The sequence below is a fragment of the Schistocerca piceifrons genome, chromosome 7 (genome assembly GCF_021461385.2).
Source record: "Schistocerca piceifrons isolate TAMUIC-IGC-003096 chromosome 7, iqSchPice1.1, whole genome shotgun sequence".
In the NCBI taxonomy this organism is placed as follows: domain Eukaryota; kingdom Metazoa; phylum Arthropoda; class Insecta; order Orthoptera; family Acrididae; genus Schistocerca; species Schistocerca piceifrons.
The window spans coordinates 186,891,482-186,912,339 of NC_060144.1; the positions used below are offsets into that span (position 1 = coordinate 186,891,482).

General features: G+C 42.7%; 1 protein-coding gene across 4 annotated transcripts in view; it reads left to right on the plus strand.

The window, feature by feature from the left end:
- LOC124805084 (glycine receptor subunit alpha-3) overlaps positions 1–20,858 on the plus strand; it is a 603,880-nt gene that overhangs the window by 498,695 nt on the left and 84,327 nt on the right. For all 4 annotated transcript variants that reach the window (XM_047265520.1, XM_047265522.1, XM_047265521.1 and 1 more), the window contains one exon: positions 14,487–14,716. In XM_047265520.1, the coding sequence (XP_047121476.1) occupies positions 14,487–14,716 (230 nt within the window). The remainder of the gene's footprint in view (positions 1–14,486; positions 14,717–20,858) is intronic.

Below are 20,858 nucleotides of genomic sequence, written 5' to 3' on the forward strand. Positions count from 1 at the left end.
CCTGGGAACCCACCTGGCACAAACCTTTTTTAATGCCAACACTTTCAGTATTCTGCAAACACTTTCTTCTCCTATCCCAACGTAGCGTGACAATTCGTTCACTGTGATACGTCTGTCTGCAGTCACCAATTCGTTAACTCTCTGCAGATTGTCTGGAGTGTGTGCAGTACGAGGCCTGCCGCTGCGAGGACAATCCTCAATATTGCCGTGCCCGCTTTCATCACATAACCTGCTTGCCCACCGACTAACTGTACTGCGATCGACAGCAGCATCTCCATACACCTTTTTCAACCCCTTGTGGATGTTTCCCACTGTCTCGGTTTTACAGCACAGGACTTCCATGACAGCGCGTTGCTTCTGACGAACGTCAAGTGTAGCAGCCATCTTGAAGACATGCTGTGACGGCGCCACTCACGGGAACAGGTTGAAATAAGTTTGAAAACAAGTGGAAAAGATGCATCTACACACTGTAAAACTTTCACACATGCAGAATGAAAACTGTATTTTTACAAAAATAGAGTGCATTTCTTTTGGAGTGACCCTCGTATTATAAATTCTGTGTACTGACACAAACTGTGTTTAACAATTAAACTGAATGTTATCTCTGCGTATCATTTCTGCTTTTGTTGATATCGACGTATTCACTATGGTGTCAGCGTACTCAGGTAGCTTTTGTTAGCAGCTACGAGAAAGCAATTGATACTGGTCTACGCCGTTGGATTACTATCTATCCAGCGATTTCCGTCGACTATTTCGGGAAGGACAAAAGGCAGATCAGGATTTAACACTCCGTCAACGACGAGGTCATTAGAGATGGAGCGCAAGCATGGGTTTCGGAAGCAAATACTGCAGTGCCATTTCAGAGGAACGATCCCGGCATTCGCGTAAACGAGTTAGGGATGTCACGAGAAATGAAACTGTATTGCTGGACGGGAATTCGACCGCCGTCCACCATAATATGCGTCCAGTGTATTGCCTCTCCGCCAACTCGCTCGATAACGGCGTCGAGAGCATTCTCAGATTGCGTATGGTTGTACTATGACTACATCTACATGGATACTCTGCAAATCACATTTAAGGGCCTGGCAGAGGGTTTACCGAACCACCTTCACAATTCAGTCTTGTATAGCGCGCGGAAAAAACGAACACCTACATCTTTCCGTACAAGCTCTGATTACCCTTATTTCATCATGGTAATCGTTTCTTTCTATGTATGTCGGCGTCAACAAAATATTTTCGCATTCCGAAGAGAAAGCTGATGAGTGAAATTTCGTGAGAAGATTTCGCCGCAACGAAATACGCCATTGTTTTAATGATGTCCGTACCAAATCATGTATCATTTCAGATACACGCTCTCTCCTATTTCGCGATAATACAAAACGTGCTGCCCTTTTTGTACTTTATCGGTGTACTCCGTCAATTACTACGAACTGTGACCTCTCTGACACGAAATTACGAATCCAGTCACATAACAAAGACGATATTCCATAAGCACGCACTTTCACTACAAGCCATTTGTGTAGTACAGTGTCTAAAGTCTTCCGGATATGCAGGATTACGGTATCAGTTTCAAATTCCTTGTCAATAGCACTCAACACTTCGTGCGAGTAAAGAGCTAGTTGTGTTTCACAAGAATGTTTTCTAAATCCGTGTTGACTGTGTGTCAATAGACCGTTTCCTTCAAGGTAATTCAAAATGTTTGAACACAATATATGTTCCAAAATCCTGCTACATATCGATGTTAATGATATGGCCCTGTAATTCATTGGAGCACTCCTACTAACTTTCTTGAAAGTTGGTATGACCTGTGCGACTTTCCAGTCTTTGGGTACGGATCTTTTGTCGATCGAATGGTTGTATATGATTAAGTATGGAGCTATTGTATCAGCATACTCCGAAAGGAACCTAACTGGAAAAAAATCTGGGTCGGAAGACTTCCTTTTCTTAAATGATTTATGTTGAATCACTGTTCCGAGAATATCTATTTCTACGCTGCTCATGTTGGGAGCTGTTCATGGTTCGAAATCTGGAGCATTTACTTCGTCTTCGGGCGGCCGTGGTGGCCGAGCGGTTCTAGGCGCTTCAGTCCGGAACCACGCGACTGCTACGGTCGCAGGTTCGAATCGTGCCTCGAGCATGGATGTGTGTGATGTCATTAGGTTAGTTAGGTTTAAGTAGACCTAGGTTCTGGGGACTGATGACCTCAGAAGTTAAGTCACATAGTGCTCAGAGCCATTTGAACCATTTGAACTTTTTCTTCTTTGGTGAAGGAATTTCGGAAGACTGTGTTTAGCAACTATGCTCTGGTACCATCGTCTTCGACAGTATCTCCATTGCTATCACACAGTCTTGCCACTAGCATACTTCGCATACGATAAGAATCTCTGAATTTCCTGCCAGATTTCAAGACAAAGTTTCGTTGTGGTAACTAATATAAGCATCTCACATTGAAGTCCATTCTAAATTTCAAGCTTCTGTAAAAGATCGCCAATCTCAGAGATTTTGCGTCTGTTGAAAATTTGGTATGTTTTTTTTTTCTTTGTTTCTGCAACAGTGTTCAGCCGGCCGCTGTGTCCGAGCGGTTGTAGGCGCTTCATTCTGGAACCGCGCGACCACTACGGTCGCAGGTTCGAATCCTGCCTCGGGCATGGATGTGTGTGATGCCCTTAGGTTAGTTAGGTTTAAGTAGTTCTAAATTCTAGGAGACTGATGACCTCAGCTGTTAATTCCCATAGTGCTCAGAGCCGTTTGAACCATTTGATTCACTACTCCAAGAATATCTATTTCTATATTGCTCATGTTGGCAGCTGTTCTTGATTCGAATTCTGGAATATACTTCACATACCACCGGCATCTCAGGATTTTCTGCCAGATTTCGAGACAAAGTGTCGTTGTGGAATCTATTATGAGCATCTCGCAATGACGTCCGCTCTAATTTTCAAGCTTCTGTAAAAGATCGCCAATTTCCGAGATTTTGCGTCTGTTGAAAATTTGTCATGTTGTTTTCTTTGTTTCTGCGACAGTGTGCTGACCCGTTTTGTGTACCAAGGAGGATCAGCTCAGTCGTTTGTTAATTTATTTGGTATAAATGTCTCAGTTGCTGCCGACACTATTTCTTTGAATTTGAGCCACATCTGCTCTACAGTAGTAGGCGCAGTGGCTGTGATGGTGGCAGCCCTGGTGTGGGAGCTGACTGGCGCATGCGCACGCGGCGACAGCTCAGCGGACGGCAGAGTGGGCGCCCGTCTCGGGTTTCGGCCATGATTTGCGTCTGCAAACAAAGCGGGCAGCTATTAGGCTCGTTCAGGTCGTTGCGCCAGTTTGCATTGCGGGCGACTGAATGAATTGCTTTGTCTGCGGGGCACCCAGATCCCAAAAGGAGTGTCTGAACAAACTAATTACAACTCCTAGTGCTCTATTTTTACGGGCAATAAATTATCATTTTAAATTGCCAATGTTCATTTAATCCATATATCCACATCACACATAGTATAAAAATATACATTACTGGCCATTAAAATTGCTACACCAAGAAGAAATGCAGATGATAAACGGGTATTCATTGGACAAATATATTATACTACAACTGACATGTGATTACATTTTCACGCAATTTGGGTGCATAGATCCTGAGAAATCTGTACCCAGAACAACCACCTCTGGCATTGAGTCAAACAGAGCTTGGATGGTGTGTACAGGTACAGCTGCCCATGCGCGATACCACAGTTCATCAAGAGTAGTGACTGGCATATTGTGACGAGCCAGTTGCTCGGCCACCATTGACCAGACATATTCAGTTGGTGAGAGATCTGGAGAATGTGCTGGCCAGGGCAGCAGTCGAACATTTTCTGTATCCAGAAAGGCCCGTACATAACCTGCAGCAAGCGGTCGTGCATTATCCTGCTGAAGTGTTTTCACAGGGATCGAATGAAAGGTAGAGCCACGGGTCGTGACACATCTGAAATGTAACGTCCACTGTTCCAAGTGCCGTCAATGCGAACAAGAGTTGACCGAGAAGTGTAGCCAATGGCACCCCATACCATCAAGCCTGGTGATAAGCCAGTATGGCGATGACGAATGCACGCTTCCAATGTGAATTCCCCGCGGTGTCCCCAAACAAGGATGCGACCATCATGATGCTGTAAACAGAACCTGGATTTATCCGAAAATATGACGTTTTGTCATTCGTGCACCAAGGTTCGTCGTTGAGTACACCATTGCAGGCGCTCCTGTCTGTGATGCCGCGTCAAGGGTAACCGCAGCCAAGGTCTCAGAGCTGATAGTCCATGCTGCTGCAAACGTCGTCGAACTGTTCGTGCAGATGGTTGTTTTCTTGCAAACGTCCCCATCTGTTGACTCAGGGATCAACACGCGGCTGCACGATCCGTTACAGCCATGCGGATAAGATGCCTGTCATCTCGACTGCTAGTGATACGAGGCCGTTGGGCTCTAGCACGGCGTTCCGTATTACCCTCCTGAACCCACCGATTCCATATTCTGCTAACAGTCATTGGATCTCGACCAACGCGAGCAGCAATGTCGCGAGACGATAAACCGCAATCGCCATAGGCTACAATCCGACCTTTATCAAAGTCAGAAACGTGATGGTACGCATTTCTCCTCCTTACCGAGGCATCACAACAACGTTTCACCAGGCAACGCCGGTCAACTGCCCTTTGTGTGTCAGGAATCGGTTGGAAACTTTTCTCATGTCAGCACGTTGTAGGTGTCGCCACCGGCGCCAACCTTGTGTTAATGCTCTGAAAAGCTTCTTCTTCCTGTCGGTTAAATTTCGCGTCTGTAGCACGTCATCTTCGTGGTGCATCAATTTTAATGATCAGCAGTGTATCTACATATGTTCGACATTTCTTCCAAAGCTACTGGATAGTTTTCAGCCAAACTTGGTTCACATGTCGCGTACTGTCTGGAAAGAAACGCTGTGGGATACGAACCACCTACCTATCATAGGTGGGGGTGGGGGGTGAAAAAGTAATGTAGCCCACAAGGCGCAAATACTCAGACTTTATTCATCCAGTATTTGAGAATGAGAGCACTTAATGACTAGCAACGAACTTCATACATATTTTCAAAACTTTACCAATTTTTTTGTATATGGCAACTCCTACAAAACGATGAAAGGAAAACAGTTTATTGCTAGCTATATTTTCGTGGTTCGTGCAGTAGACTGCCACATCAGGCATGACGTTTTAATTTATTGCTTGTTCATCACTAACTCGAATCGAGACACATTTTGCAGGTAGTATCCACATACAAGGTGTGACAATACAGTAATGAGACTGATTTTCTTTGCAAGATGTGGCAACCTTCCAGACTTGCATAGGCACAATATCTTTGACCTTGGTCTATAAGCTGCTTCTAGTCCAAGCGGCACATCGATGCAACTGCTTAGTCGTGAGTTGTGCTGTAATAAGTTAACACGTGTTTGTGTCTCTTGTCACGGAAATAGAACCGCATAATATTGCTCAACGGTATGCCATTTCTTTTTGTGTTAAATTGGGTGAAAACGCGACGACAACTTCCGGTAAGCGTCAGAAGGCTTTTGGAGAGGAGGTTATGTCAAGAGCTCAAGTTTTCGTTGGCCTAAAATGTTTAGTGAACGCAGAACGAATGCTGAAAATGAAGACCGCAGTGGACCAGGGTGTGTGAACTCGTATGATCTGATCGAAGATTATCTGTGAAAATGATTGCAGAAGAACTGAACATCAATCGAGAAACAGTTAGTCTAATAATAACTGAAGATATGCATCACGATAATGCGACAACCCATACTGCTCTGTCAGTACAGCAATTTTTAACATCAAAACAAATTTTAGTACTACTACAGCCACCTTATTCACCAGATATCGCTCCGTGCGACTTTTTTCTATTTCCAAGAGTCAAAACGGCGCTCAAGGGACACCGTATTCAAACAACACAAGATGTCCAAAAAACTGTGACGAGGATCTTGGAAGATATTACAGAAGATGAGTTCCAGAAATTTTACCATCAATGGCAGAAGCGCTGGAAAAAGTGTGCGCCATCAGAAGGGAAGTACTTTGAGGGAGACAATACTAAACTTGACTAAAACGGTAAGCAACATTTTTTGACATCCGTCTCATTACTTTATTGTCGCACCTCGTATGCCACTAAATGTACTTACAAAATTATAACACTTTATGACGTATAGTTAAAGAGATATGACACGTCATAAACACTTACATGCGTGAAAGACGGCCGCATCATGCATGACGTTTTAATTTAGTTTATTTTTTCATTTTTACTTTTTAATTTATTTTTACTGCTAATTCTATTAGCAACATCTTTTGCAGACAGCTTCCACGTGTACCACTGAATGTACCTGCAAAATTATATCGCTGTACGACACATGGTTCAGGAAATACGGCGTCATAATCTTTGAAGTGTGTGAAAACGATACTGCAGGGCGCAATTCGCTAGAAATACAAGTAAAATATGTCTACAAACATGTGTGACATACATTAAATATATGCGAAACTTATACGTACAGGGGCGAAGTCGCGGTTGAAAAGCTCCTCCTAAGTCCATGGATCGATTTCAACCAAACTTGGTACATATATTACTTGCTGTCTGGAAAGAAATACTGTGGAGGTTCGATCCACCATCCTAATATTGGAGTAAGGATGATGGACAGAGAATGGTGGTGGAGAAGGAGACATGGAGAGGGGTAAGGAGGAGTTGAACACACGTAGGGGGAGGAGCAGATGGACAGAGGGAGGGAAATGGAGGTGACTGCAATGGGAAGGATGAGGAGATGGACAAAAACAGAAGGAGGTTGAAGGAGAGAGGGGAGAGGAGAAAATGGATGGAGAGAGGGGGAGGAGGAAATATATATATATATATATATATATATATATATATATATATATATATAGAGAGAGAGAGAGAGAGAGAGAGAGAGAGAGAGAGAGAGAAGGAGGACATGGACTAGTAGAAGATTGCATTCAAATACGTGCCCAAAACGACGCCAGGTACTCGGCTAGATTTACATAAATGTCTCGTACACGTCACTGAATATATTCTTCATACAATTCTGTGTACACAGGCTGTTAGGAAAGTACTTGCGTCATTGAAATATCCTTTTTTCTTACTTTACCTACCGTTTCGCACTAACCCGATTACCCCGTTGTGCCACACTTTATTTATTGTGCAATAACAACGTTGTCTTCGGATTTTGTGACGTCTTCAGATGATGAAACCTTCTGGAAACTTTAAATGACTTTACTGGCAAGTAAACTATGCAAAGGACATTGTATTGCTGAGCCAGGACGAGGATGCGAAATACGTCAGAAGTTTGCATGCAACAGGTAAAGAAACGACTTCCAGATTATTGAAAGGAAGACCGAATACCGGTGATAGGATCGTCTATATTAACGAAATAGGAGACAATCTGAGTAGACGTCTTAGATTGTTTGCAAATGATGCTGTCATTTACCGTCTTGTAAAGTCATCAGATGATCAAAACGACTTGCAGAATGATTTAGATAAGATATCTGCAAGGTGCGATAAGTGGCGATTGATCCTGAATAAGGAAAAGTGTGAAGTTATTCACATGAGTACTAAAAGGAACCAGCTAAATTTCGATTACGCAATAAGTCACACAAATCTGAAGGCTGTAAATTCAACCAAATACTTAGGGATTACAATTACAAATAACCTAAACTGGAACGATCGCATAGATAATATCGTGGGTAGAGCAAACCAAAGACTGCGGTACATCGGCAGAACACTTAGAAGGTGCAACAGGTCTACCAAAGAGACTGCTTACACCACGCTTGTCCGCCCTATTCTGGAGTATTGCTGTGCGGTGTGGGATCCGCATCAGGTGGGAATGACGGATGACATCGAAAAAGTACAGAGAAGGGCAGCTCGTTTTGTATTATCGCGAAATAGGGGAGATGTCACAGACATGATACGTGAATTGGAGTCGCAATCATTAAAACAAAGGCGTTTTTCGTTGCGACGGGATCTTCTCAAGAAATTTCAATCATCAGTTTTCTCCTCCGATCGCGAAAACATTCTGTTGGCACCCACCTACATAGGGAGAAATGATCATCAAGATAAAATACAAGAAATCAGGGCTCCCATAAAAAAATTTAAGTGCTCGTTTTTCCCGCATGCCGTTCGAGAGTGGAACGGTGGAGAGACAGCTTGAAGGTGGTTCATTGACCCCTCTGCCACGCACTTTATTGTGAATAGCAGAGTAATCACGTAGATGTAGATGGTCTGAGCAAGACCATACTCCTCTGTTTACAGGAGAATGAACTTTTAACACAATGTATAAATTTCAGTATGTAAGAGCACACTTAACACACCAAAATTGATTTTGATACAAGGAAGAATATGCAGGCACAAGGCAGGTGCTACTAAACCTGCGAAATATTCCGTCGGCCACGAAAATTGCAACACAATCAAGGCGAACTGGAACAAACATCAAATTGACTTGCAGCAAATTTAGTACTTTGAAACGTAAATGATTATCAATTCAGGGCAGCCGCAAAAAGCAGGCGCAATGTCATCTACATTCTGTGTATAAGGGAAGGGAAGATTACGCACCGTTGTTCTCATTCAGAAATGGCGTTTCAGTGTTGTTTGTAGTGGCTTACCAGCTAGACCGTCTGACAAAAAAGTGAATCATCCAGAAGAGGAGGAGAAGACGGAATGGAACTTCGCGTTTTGAGAGAGCATTCGAAGTTGTTTCAATGACTACCAAATGAGTGGAATTCACAAAGAAGAGGGCAGTTTGGGCCCGTTTGTTAGTATGACGTTGCATACCTCTGGCCTGGATGCATGACACTGATTCGGTTTGGAAGGGTGCCATGAAGTCGTTGCACCCTTTCTTGAGGCAAGCCGGCCCAAAATTGTTGTAACTGTTACTTAACAACGTGGATACTGGGAATGGGACGGAACTGACGTCCGAGCTGGACCCACACATGTTTTATCGGGGACAGATCTGCTGATCTTAACCCACCAGGTTAGCAGAGAGCGCTAATGCGCTGCTTCCTGGACTCGGGTAGGCGCGCCGGCCCCGGGTCGAATCCGCCCGCCGGATTAACGACGTGGGCCGGTGTGCCGGCCAGCCTGGATGTGGTTTTTAGGCGGTTTTCCACATCCCTCTAGGTGAATACCGGGCTGGTCCCCATGTCCCGCCTCAGTTACACGACTCACAGACTCTTGAAACACATCCGCACTTTTCCATGATTTACACTGGATGCAGACGGATAGGGTACTCTGATCCCGTTCTAGGGGGGGGGGGGGGGGGGTACGGGGTGGCAGTAGTAGGAAGGGCATCCAGCCACCCCTTCACATTAATACATTAATATGCCAAGTCCGATTTAACTCTGTGCACAATGCGGGACAAAAGCGCAAGCGATAGCGATAGAATAGATCTGGTGATCTTGCTGGCCACAGGAATATCTCTGTTTCACACAGACAGTTCATAGATACACATGCCATGTGCGCACGAGCATTGCACTGTTAAAAAATGGTACCATGATACTGCCACAGGAGTGATAATACACAAGGACGTATAGCTGTGCCGTCACAGTTTCCTTAGTCGCTACCAGCCTTGACCTTTAAGCCTAGTTTACACGACGACACTTGGTTGCGCCACTCGTTGCGTGGAATGAGTTGCACGCAAATGCCGGCCGGGGTGGCCGAGCGGTTGTAGGCACTACAGTCTGCAACCGCGCGACAGCTACCCGCTACGCTACGGTTGCAGGTTCGAATTCTGCCTCAGGCATGGATGTGTGTGATGTTCTTAGGTTACTTTGGTTTAAGTAGTTCTAAGTTCTAGGGGACTGATGACCTTAGAAGTTAAGTCCCATTGTGCTCAGAGCCATTTGAACTATTTTTTTTTTTTTTTTTTTTTTGCACGCAAATCGTTTCATGTTTGTCTGTAGACACGGTGAAAGCAGTACACACTTCAGTTTCGTCGTTTTGTGGGTTCCTGAGTCGTGTCTGAAATGAAAGTTTTGGCACGAGCTGTTTTGGAGTCACAGCTTGTTGTGTGGAATCATTGTATAAGAAAAAAGTAAGAAACGTGTTTCGATTCGTGACTGGATGAAGAAAAGACGTCAGCTCGGTTGCTCAGCATCCTTGCTGAAATAATTTTATCTATCTTAGAATGTCACCAGAATTGTTCACGCTTCTTCTAAAGAGAGTTAATTATGCGATAAGGAATAAAGCTACTGTAATGCATGACGCACTGCCGCCAGAACTGAAATTACATATGATACATATAAATGAATAAATATTGCATTACAATCGAGAACACTCGGCATGCTTTAAGATGCGGTTCTAAATGGTGATTACGCTTTTTCATTAACACCAATAATTATGAACATTAACAGTAACAGTTATTAACATCGACAGCAGTAATTATTCGAAGCAGGCCGCATTAAGAAGAGAATGGTTTGCAAACTACTCTCTTGAAGATAGATCTGTTCAGTGGCAATATTTCAAAATTCGAACATATGTGAATGGGGAGCACTGCAGCGACGTTTTAAATAGATGAATATTGAATAAAGAATGCAGCTTCTTGACTCCTGTAGCCTTGCCTCCGGTCAACAATATTCCTAAAAAAACAAAAAAAAACAAAAAGCAAAAAGAGAGTCGGCCAACTGGAACGATGGGATTTTAGTCTTGTAGACGAGAACATTTCCACATCTAAGATTACATTTGCTTGTATTTTACTTAATTCAGTTGTATATGTGCTGCTAATTCAATAAATTTTGCCCTGTAGCTCAGGTATTGTCAAACTATCTATGTTCTGATCGCACGTGATGGTCTCAAGAGCAGCAATGTGTTGCTTACTATTGTAATCAGCATTTGTGATTGGTGTACAGAATGGCAGCTAAATATAGATCTATCTATAGATTTATCTAAATATGGATAAATGTAAATTAATGCAGATGAATAGGAAAAAGAATCCCATAATGTTTGAATACTCCATTAGTAGTGTAGCGCATGACACAGTCACGTCGATTAAAAATTTGGGCGTAACATTGCAGAGCGATATGAAGTGGGACAAGCATGTAATGGCAGTTGTGGGGAAGGCGTATAGTCGTCTTCGGTTCATTGGTAGAATTTTGGGAAGATGTGGTTCGTCTGTAAAGGATACCGCTTATAAAACACTAATACGACCTATTCTTGAGTACTGCTCGAGCGTTTGGGATCCCTATCAGGTCGGATTGAGGGAGAACATAGAAGCAATTCAGAGGCGGGCTGCTAGATTTGTTACTGGTAGGTTTGATCATCACGCGAGTGTTACGGAAATGCTTCAGGAACTCGAGTGGGAGTCTCTGGAGGAAAGGAGGCGTTCTTTTCGTGAATCGCTGCTGAGGAAATTTAGAGAACTAGCATTTGAGGCTGACTGCAGTACAATTTTACTACCACCAACTTATATTTCGCGGAAAGACCACAAAGATAAGATAAGAGAGATTAGGGCTCGTACAGAGGCATATAGGCAGTCATTTTTCCCTCGTTCTGTTTGGGAGTAGAACAGGGAGAAAAGATACCAGTTGTGGTACGAGGTACCCTCCACCACGCACCGTATGGTGGATAGCGGAGAATGTATGTAGATGTAGATGTCCTACAAATCTGGATATTACACGATTTGACTTGCCGACCGACTCACAATGTGGCCCATTTCAGTCTCTTGTCAGGTGCTGATAAAGCTGTTTCACACATGTACACGGCATCTCCCTGTCCTGTACAGTGAACACACGACATCTGACGTTGTTCACGTACTTTATACTCCCTACCAGGCCTCATAACAACACAAAACATGAACAACATTAACGCACTCTGGTGGTCAATCTACCTGGCACAGATTACTGCGACTCAGGTAGCACCAGCTATCCGAGACAGAAGCAGCAGCAGGGAAGTAACAGATTTTGTGTCTTTTACGAGTTCCTAGCCAGGAGTGAATTGTATAATTTCATATGTGTGCTTTGATAGTTTAGTTTCTTGCGTTTCTGCTTTTTAATTTAATATCTGATAGACACAGTTGTCATGTTTTCGTTTGCGTCGGAAAGTAAACCGAGTTTGTGACGTATTAAAAATTCCTAATCGGGGGTGAATTATTTAGACTTACCTGCGTGCTTCAGTAGTTCGGTTTTTGAGCATCTGCAAAAATTTAAAAAGGTGGTACCGTATAAAGTTATCATGACTGGTAAAAAATTTGACGTGATAGACTGTACAGGATGGTTTAAACTTATATTTACGATGCTCACAATAATAAATTGTACTTTGTTCCACACGATATAACGTACAAAAAAAGGGTAAGAATCGAACCTACGACCTTTCTTTCAGTAACAATTAACGTTATGAGGAGACTATTATTACTGTTGCAACCTGGCCGCTAATCTACATTGTCTTAATACGAATACAGTTCTTACTGTTTCCTACAGCCTACTTTTGATCGGAGGCCTAATTTTATTAGAACACAATTCGCGGACAAAATTTTATGAGATAGATCTAACAAAAATATAAAGCATGCGTAATCATATAGGCATGTTTATCGGTTCTATTTACTAAGATACTGCGCATATATATTTGAATCCAACGCTTTATTTCGTATAACAAAAGAGATTGGATGAATTTTCGTAGTACCGAGTAGCAGGAACAAGAAGTAAATCCATACAGAGCTTTACATTAGCGATGGATGTTTCCATGCTCTTGCGAACTAATATTGGTTCCCGTTCGTCCTGCTGACTATTGGATAGGACCAATTTAACGCTAATTACGAAAACAGGTGTTCAAACTCGATACCGTAACAAGAACTGCGAAATCTGTTTTTGATATTACGAGGATAATCCCAAAAGTAAGGACTCCTATTTTTTTATAAGTACATACACCTGTTTATTTCGACAATGGTTTACATCAGTTTACAACTTGAACATTTAGCTATTTTTCGACATAATCACCATTTCTGTAAATGCATTTTTGTAGACTCTGTGGCAGTTTTTGCATGCCCATGTCATACCAGATCGCCGCCATGCTGTTCAGAAAGTTATGAACCTCTTCTTTCACCTCGTCGTCGGAGCTGAATCGCTTTCCGGCCAAATGTTCTTTTAACCTAGGGAACAGGTGATAGTCGCTGGGCACTAGGTCAGGACTATGGGGTGGGTGGGTGTTTATGTGCCACTGAAACTGTTGCAGGAGAGCAACGGTTTGCCGAGCGATGTGTGGACTAGCGTTGTCATGGAGAATGTGTACGCCCTTGCTCAACATTCCCCTTCTCCGGTTCTGAATTGCCCGTTTGAGTTTTTTCAGAGTCTCACAGTACCTGTCAGCGTTAATTGTGGTCCCAATGGGCATAAAGTCGACCAACAATACCCCTTTCCGATCCCAAAAAACAGTTGTCATGACTTTACCGGCAGGCTGTGTTTGCTTGAATTTCCGCGGCTTTGGCGTAGATGGATGCCGCCACTGGTGTGATTATTGCTTGGTCTCGGGTGTAAAGTGGTATGCCCAGGTTTCGTCACCCGTGACAATTGAGTCCAGAAAGCTGTCCCTGTTCGGCTGCAAGGCGGTGAAGAAATGCGCAGGAAGGGTCAACTCGTTGCCGCATGTGGTCCTCTGTCAGCATGCTTGGCACCCATCTTGCGCACACCTTCCGCTAGTTCAATGTTTCCGTTGAAATTCTGTGAGCGGTGCTTCGGGAAACCCAGGAACCAACGTGCAGAGATCATCCAAGACGATCTGCTGATCTTCACGCATGCTCTGCTCAACCTTCTACCCTGTCTCCTCAGAAATTGACGGTCTCCCGCTCCGTTGTTCGTCGTGAATTTCGGTCCGACCGGCTGCAAACTCTCTACACCACTTACGAACATTTATGATATCCATGCACGACTCACCATACACTTCCGTCAATTGGCGATGGATTTCAATCGGCGAAGTGCCCTTTGCGTTCAAAAACCGAATACTTGCCCGCAACTCGCACTTGGCGGTATCATCCAACGGGAGCTCCATTCTCAACGGCTGCCAAACCAAGACTGAGCGACTCAGCGCGGCGTGCGCATGTTTACACATAGCGCGTGAAGCACTCTTCATAACAGTGTGACCAATTGCTACACAGAGTTCTGTACTTGTAAAAAAAATAGGAGACCTTACTTTTGGGATTACCCTCGTAGTAAAGGATAGCAGGAAAAAAACCGTGTTTCATGCTCGCCACAACAAATGCTTTTCAACTCTTTTAGCTTAAATTTGTTGAGATATTTTGTTGATAAATATCCGACATGTTCCGTTTGAAGCCACTGATCAGTTTTAGCAGTGAATTAGACGGTGCAGTGCATTTCTTTAATATGCATGGCTAAATATGCTGCAGAAATCAATGTATCACCAGCGGCGCAGTGGGCCCAAAATGGCGGCCACTGGCAAGTCGGCCGTGCTTTCCCTGTACAGAGCTTCATCAGTGACAGCCGCGTGCTGGTGGTCGGTTGCAGCGAACTTCTCGCGGCTGGTGCTGTACTTCCGGTTCGAGCGGCAGATCGGGCACCACCTGATCCAGACGTTCGCGCCCAGCTCGCTGGTGGTGATGCTGTCGTGGTTCAGCTTCTGGATCGGCCTGGACGCCATCCCGGGCCGCGTCACGCTGCTCGTCACCTCCATGCTGACGCTCGTCACCATGTTCACCGGCCTCAAGTCCGACATCCCGCCCGTCGCCTACGTCAAGGTACGCCAGCGGCGCCAACCATCTGGTACAACATGGGCCCGCCGCTGTGGCTGAGCGGTTCTAGGCGCTTCGGTCTGGAACCGCGAGACCGCAACGGTAGCAGGTTCGAATCCTTCCTCGGGCATGGATCTGTGTGATGTCCTTAGGTCAGTTAGGTTTAAGTAGTTCTGAGTTCTAGGGGATTGATGACCTCAGACGTTAAATCCCATAGTGCTCAAAGCCATTTGAACCATTTTTTATCTGACCGGACTCTGCGGACACAACAAATAATCCTGAGTAAATAGCGAGCATCAAAACCGACTCAGGGGTAAGTGAACACAGGGTTGTCGTAGCGAGATTGAATATTGTAATCCCCAAATCTTCGAAAAATAAGCGAGAATTATACCTATTCAAATAAACAGATAAAAATTCACTTGACACCTTCCTGAGAGACAATCTCCACTCTTTCCAAATCACACTATTGGCCATTAAAATTGCTGCACCACGAAGATGACGTGCTACAGACGCGAAATTTAACCGACAGGAAGAAGATGCTGTGATATGCAAATGATTAGCTATTCAGAGCATTCATACAAGGTTGACGCCGGTGGCGACACCTACAACTTGCTGACATGAGGAAAGTTTCCAACCGATTTCTCATACACAAACAGCAGTTGACCGGCGTTCACTGCGGTTACACTTGACACTGCCTCACAGACAGGAGCGCCTGTGATGGTTTACTCAACGACGAACCTGGTTGCACGAATGGCAAAAAGTCATTTTTTCGGATGAATCCAGGTTCTGTTTACAGCATCATGATGGTCGCATCTGTGTTTGGCGACATCGCGGTGAAGGCACATTGGAAGCGTGTATTCGTCATCGCCATACTGGCTTATCACCCGGCATGATGGTATGGGGTGTCATTGGTTACACGTCTCGGTCACCTCTTGTTCCCATTGACGGCACCTTGAACAGTGGACGTTACTTTTCAGATGTGTTACGACCCGTGGCTCTACCCTTCATTCGATCCCTGCGAAACCCTACATTTCAGTAGAATAATGCACGACCGCATGTTGCAGGTCCTGTTCGGGCCTTTCTGGATACAGAAAATGTTCGACTGCTGCCCTGGCCAGCACATTCTCCAGATCTCTCACCAATTGAAAACGTCTGATCAATGGTGGCTGAGCAACTGGCTCGTCACAATACGCCAGTCACTGCTCTTGATTAACTGCGGTATCGTGTTGAAGCTGCATGGGCAGCTGTACCTGTACACACCCTCCAAGCTCTGTTTGACTCAATGCCCAGGCGTATCAAGGCTGTTATTACGGCCAGAGGTGGTTGTTCTGGGTACTGATTCCTCAGGATCTATGAACCCAAATTGCGTGAAAATGTGATCACATGTCAGTTCTAGTATAATATATTTGTCCAATGAATACCCGTTTATCATCTGCATTTCTTCTTGGTGTAGCAATTTGAATGGCCAGTAGTGTAATAATATAAGTGTAGACCAGATGTGGCTTGAATTCAAAGAAATAGTATCGGCAGCAATTGAGGATTTATACCAAATAAATTAACAAACGACGGAGCTGATCCTCCTTGGTACATAAAACGCGTTAGAACACTGTTGCAGAAACGACGAAACAAACATGCCAAATTTAAACATACGCAAAACCCCCAAGATTGGCGATTTTTTACAGAAGCTCGAAATTTAGCGCGGACTTCAATGCGACATGCTCATAACAGTTTCCACAACGAAACTTTGTCTCGGAACCTGGCAGAAGATCCAAAGAGAAATTGGTGATATATGAGGTATGTTAGCGGCAAGAAACAATCAGTGCCTTCTCTGCGCGGTAGCAATGGAGATACTATCGAAGACAGTGCTGCCAAAGGAGTGTTACTAAACACAGCCTTCCGAAATGCCTTCACAAAGGAAGACGAAGTAAATATTCCAGAATTCGAATCGAGAACAGCTGCCAACATGAGTAACGTAGAAGTAAATATCCTCGGAGTAGTGAAACAAATCACTTAATAAAAGCAAGTCTTCTGGTCCAGACTGTATACTAATTCGGTGCCTTTCGGAGTATGTTGATGCAGTAGCCCCATATTTAACAATCATATACAACCGTTCGCTCGCCGAAAGAACCGCACCCAAAGACTGGAAAGTTGGACAGGTCACACCAATATTCAAGAAAGGTATTAGGAATAATCCACTGAATTACACAGGCCCATATCGTTAAAGTCGATATGCAGCAGGATTCTAGAACATATATTATGTTCGAACATTATGAATTACCTCGAAGAAAACGGTCCATTGACACACAGTCAACATGGGTTTAGAAAACATCGTTCCTGTGAAACACAACTAGCTCTTCATTCACATGAAGTGTTGAGTGCTATTGACAAGGGATTTCAGATAGATTCCGTATTTCTGGATTTCCGGAACGCTTTTGACACTGTTCCACACAAGCGGCTAGTAGTGAAATTGCGTGCTTATGGAATATCGTCTCAGTTATGTGACTGGATTTGTGATTTCCTGTCAGAGAGGTCACAGTTCGTAGTAACGTCTATTTTACTATTGCAGATAACGCTGTCGTTTATCGACTAATAAAGTCATCAGAAGATCAAAACAAACTGAAAAAGATTTAGAAGAAATATCTGCATAGTGTGAAAAGCGGCAGCTGACCCTAAATAACGAAAAGTGTGAGGTCATTCACATGAGTGCTAAAAGGAACTCGTTAAACTTCGGCTACACGATAAATCAGTCTATTCTAAAAGTCGTAAATTCAACTAAATACCTAGGTATTAAAATTACGAACAACTGAAGTTGGAAGGAAGACATAGAGAATATGGGGAAGGCTAACCAAAAACTGCATTTTATTGGCAGGACACTCAGAAAATGTAACAGACCTACTACGGAGACTGCCTACACTACGCTTGTCCGTCCTCTTTTAGAATACTACTGCGCGGTATGGGATCCTTACCAGATAGGACTGACGGAGTACATCGATAAAGTTCAAAGAAAGGCAGCACGTTTTGTATTATCGCGAAACATGGGAGAGAGTGTCACAGAAATGATACAGGATCATTAAAAGAGAGGCGTTTTTCGTTGCGACGGAATCTTCTCACGAAATTCCAATCACCAACTTTGTTCCCCGAACGCGAAAATATTTTCTTGACACCGACCTACATATGGAGGAACGATTACCAAAATAAAATAAGGGAAATCAGAGCCCGTACGGAAAGATATAGGTGTTCATCTTTCCGCGCGCTATACGGGATTGGAATAATAGAGAATTGTGAAGGTGGTTCGGTGAACCCTCTGCCAGGCACTTAAATGTGATTTGCAGAGTATCCATGTAGATGCAGATGTAGATGAAACGAAATGCCCCGATAACGTTGAAACGTCCCCTTGAACAATTTTACATAACTGTGCTTAAATTGACACACAATATTTTGTTAGCGCAACGCAATCTGACTTTCAAAATTCCCTACAAAAGAATGGCCCTGACTAACATTAAACTATACCTTTCACAAATGACTTACCTCACAAAAATCTTCGCTGCTCAAGCTACTGCAATACAGCGAGCGCCACTACTGCCAGCTAAATAAAAGATTCAAACTATGGAAGGCACTAACTACTGATAGGGATAGTTAGCAAATGAAAGATATTAATAGAGAACAAACAATGTATTTACCTTGATATCATCATATATAAATATAGCAGTTCATGACAAATTTCAAAACTCCGCCATCTCTCTCCCCACATCCACCACTGCTGGCGGCTCACCTCCAACTGCGCAACGCTACACGCTGTTCACAGCCAGCTGCCTAACACTACAATGGCGAGTATTACAACAATGCAAAGCAGCCACAGACTGCACACAGCACAGCCAGTGATTTTCATATTGAGCGCTACATAATGTTGCCAATAAGAAAACATAAACAGCCTACTTACATAGAGAAAACATAAACAGCCTACTTACATAGCCCCCATGCTCCCCACAAAAAATTTTACAAATTTTTTTTGGGCAGTGGCCAATAATGATTTGATAAAATTTTTCATAATTACAATAACAAAGAAATCAAATGCACACACATATTGATACAATGTTGGTCAAAAGCTAAAATTTTCTCACAGTCCATAAAGACAGTCCTGATCATTCATCACAATAGTAATTACAATTTTTTTTCACATTGTCTCATTAGTAAAAAAAATTGCACACAGAAGTAGTGGATTTCCATGCAGTCTTGAAGAAGTAGTGTTGTCCTTCCAACGGAAAGACAGTGCTGACTCTTGACATGCATACAGGTAATGGGCCACAACAGAGCAAACCCACAGCAGAGTCATTCGAAGTTTGGAAGAATATTGGTAGGTAGGTCATCACAAAGCAGACCCACTGTAGTCCTGGTAGAGATTACGGTATTGGTGGGCCACCAGAGGTGCAGACCCACTGCAGTCCTTGTAGAAATAATGGTATTGATGGATCATCAAAGATGTAGACCCACTGTAGTCCTTGCAGAGATAACCAACAGCCATCTGTTGTGACTGTGCAGGTGCACATTCACCATCAAAGAGTCTTGCGGAGAATATAGCAAGTCCATAAACCACCACTTGTGCACTCACAAAGTTTTTGGAATTGTCCTTAGAACCAGCAATGCTGTTATCCAGTCCCTTGCTGAATTATTAACACACGTGCAAACACTAACAGTCCCTACTTCTCACATATTGTCCATATACTATGACCAACAGAAACGTGTGCAGTGAAATGTAACTTAATTGGAAGAACTGGTGTCTGTACAATTATAAATTTACAACATGAAAATACAATTACAAAGGTACAAAATACATCATTAAAGAACGTAATAATACAGATAACATTTGTAGTACAGGCTTTACAAAAGAATAGAAATAAACATATACATCAGTGGAATTATGACATGAGTACATACATAAAGGATCACAATAACTTTTGAAACATCAACTTCACACATGAGCATTGAACAGAACAGAATTAATAATGTCTAACATCTTTACAAAGTAAATAACATATTATTAATGCCAATTATATTCGAGGATAACAGTATTCCTCATCATAGCGAATGTAGCTTAATATTAAAAGAAGAAAAAATTCTATGAAACTACACAGAGACAGGAAGAAAACAAATACACAAGGGTACACAAACACATAGTGGGATAACACCAATAGGAAAGGACAGGGTTCGTTTTCAGTGTCACATTTGGTACTGCAGTCCAACCCAAAACTTCATATATCTTTCCTCTTATTTCATCCTTTGTTTCCACCAAAAAAATTCTATCTAAGCATGCTTTCTGTATTTATATGTTCACACATTTCTCACCTCAACATTTATTTCCAAGAAAATCCTACCTAAACCTGTTTTCTGTATTCTAACCATATTTCTTTCAAAAGAAATATGGCTCATTGTGCAATACTCATTTAGGCCCAAATCGTTTTCATATAACTTTCAAAGCATTCTTTCCCTATTCTCCATAGTTAGGTTCTTATATAGTCTACCCCCTCTTAAGCTAACTTAAATCTACTGAGCTCAGATACTAAACTAAGGAACGAGGCAATGCAGCAGCGCATAAAACAATTAATATAAACAGCAATAAAAAAAATGGAAAATCGCAAAGAAAGCTACAGTAAATCTAAATTACCAAGCAATTCAACATTACAACTAATATGAGCCAATGTGCAGCAACAATGAAAATAAATCAATAGTAAAACTAGCTTAACAGAGTAATACAAAGTGAAATTTAGTAGCACTATGCCTGGCAAATAGCAGCAGAAATAACTTATATCTAAACATGACATAGCTCAAGCAGAAAAAATAGTACACTAAAGATAACAATGCAGATAAGGGAAATGTATAATCACATCTTAATGTCTAAGTAATTAAAGTGGTGCACCACAACAACTGATTGTAAAAAGAAATATTACCATGTACTTGAAAAGAAAATTATGTGTTACTGTTACTAGTTCCTTCTTATTGTTCTTTCCTTTCCAAGTGCTCCTTTTTTAAAGAATGTGGATCATAAAATTATTATTTAATAGATCTGTTGACAGAAAGTGTTCACATTAGCAAATGCATTTAATTTTATTTTATAAAAGCAATGCTGCAACACAGCTGGAAAACAGGTATC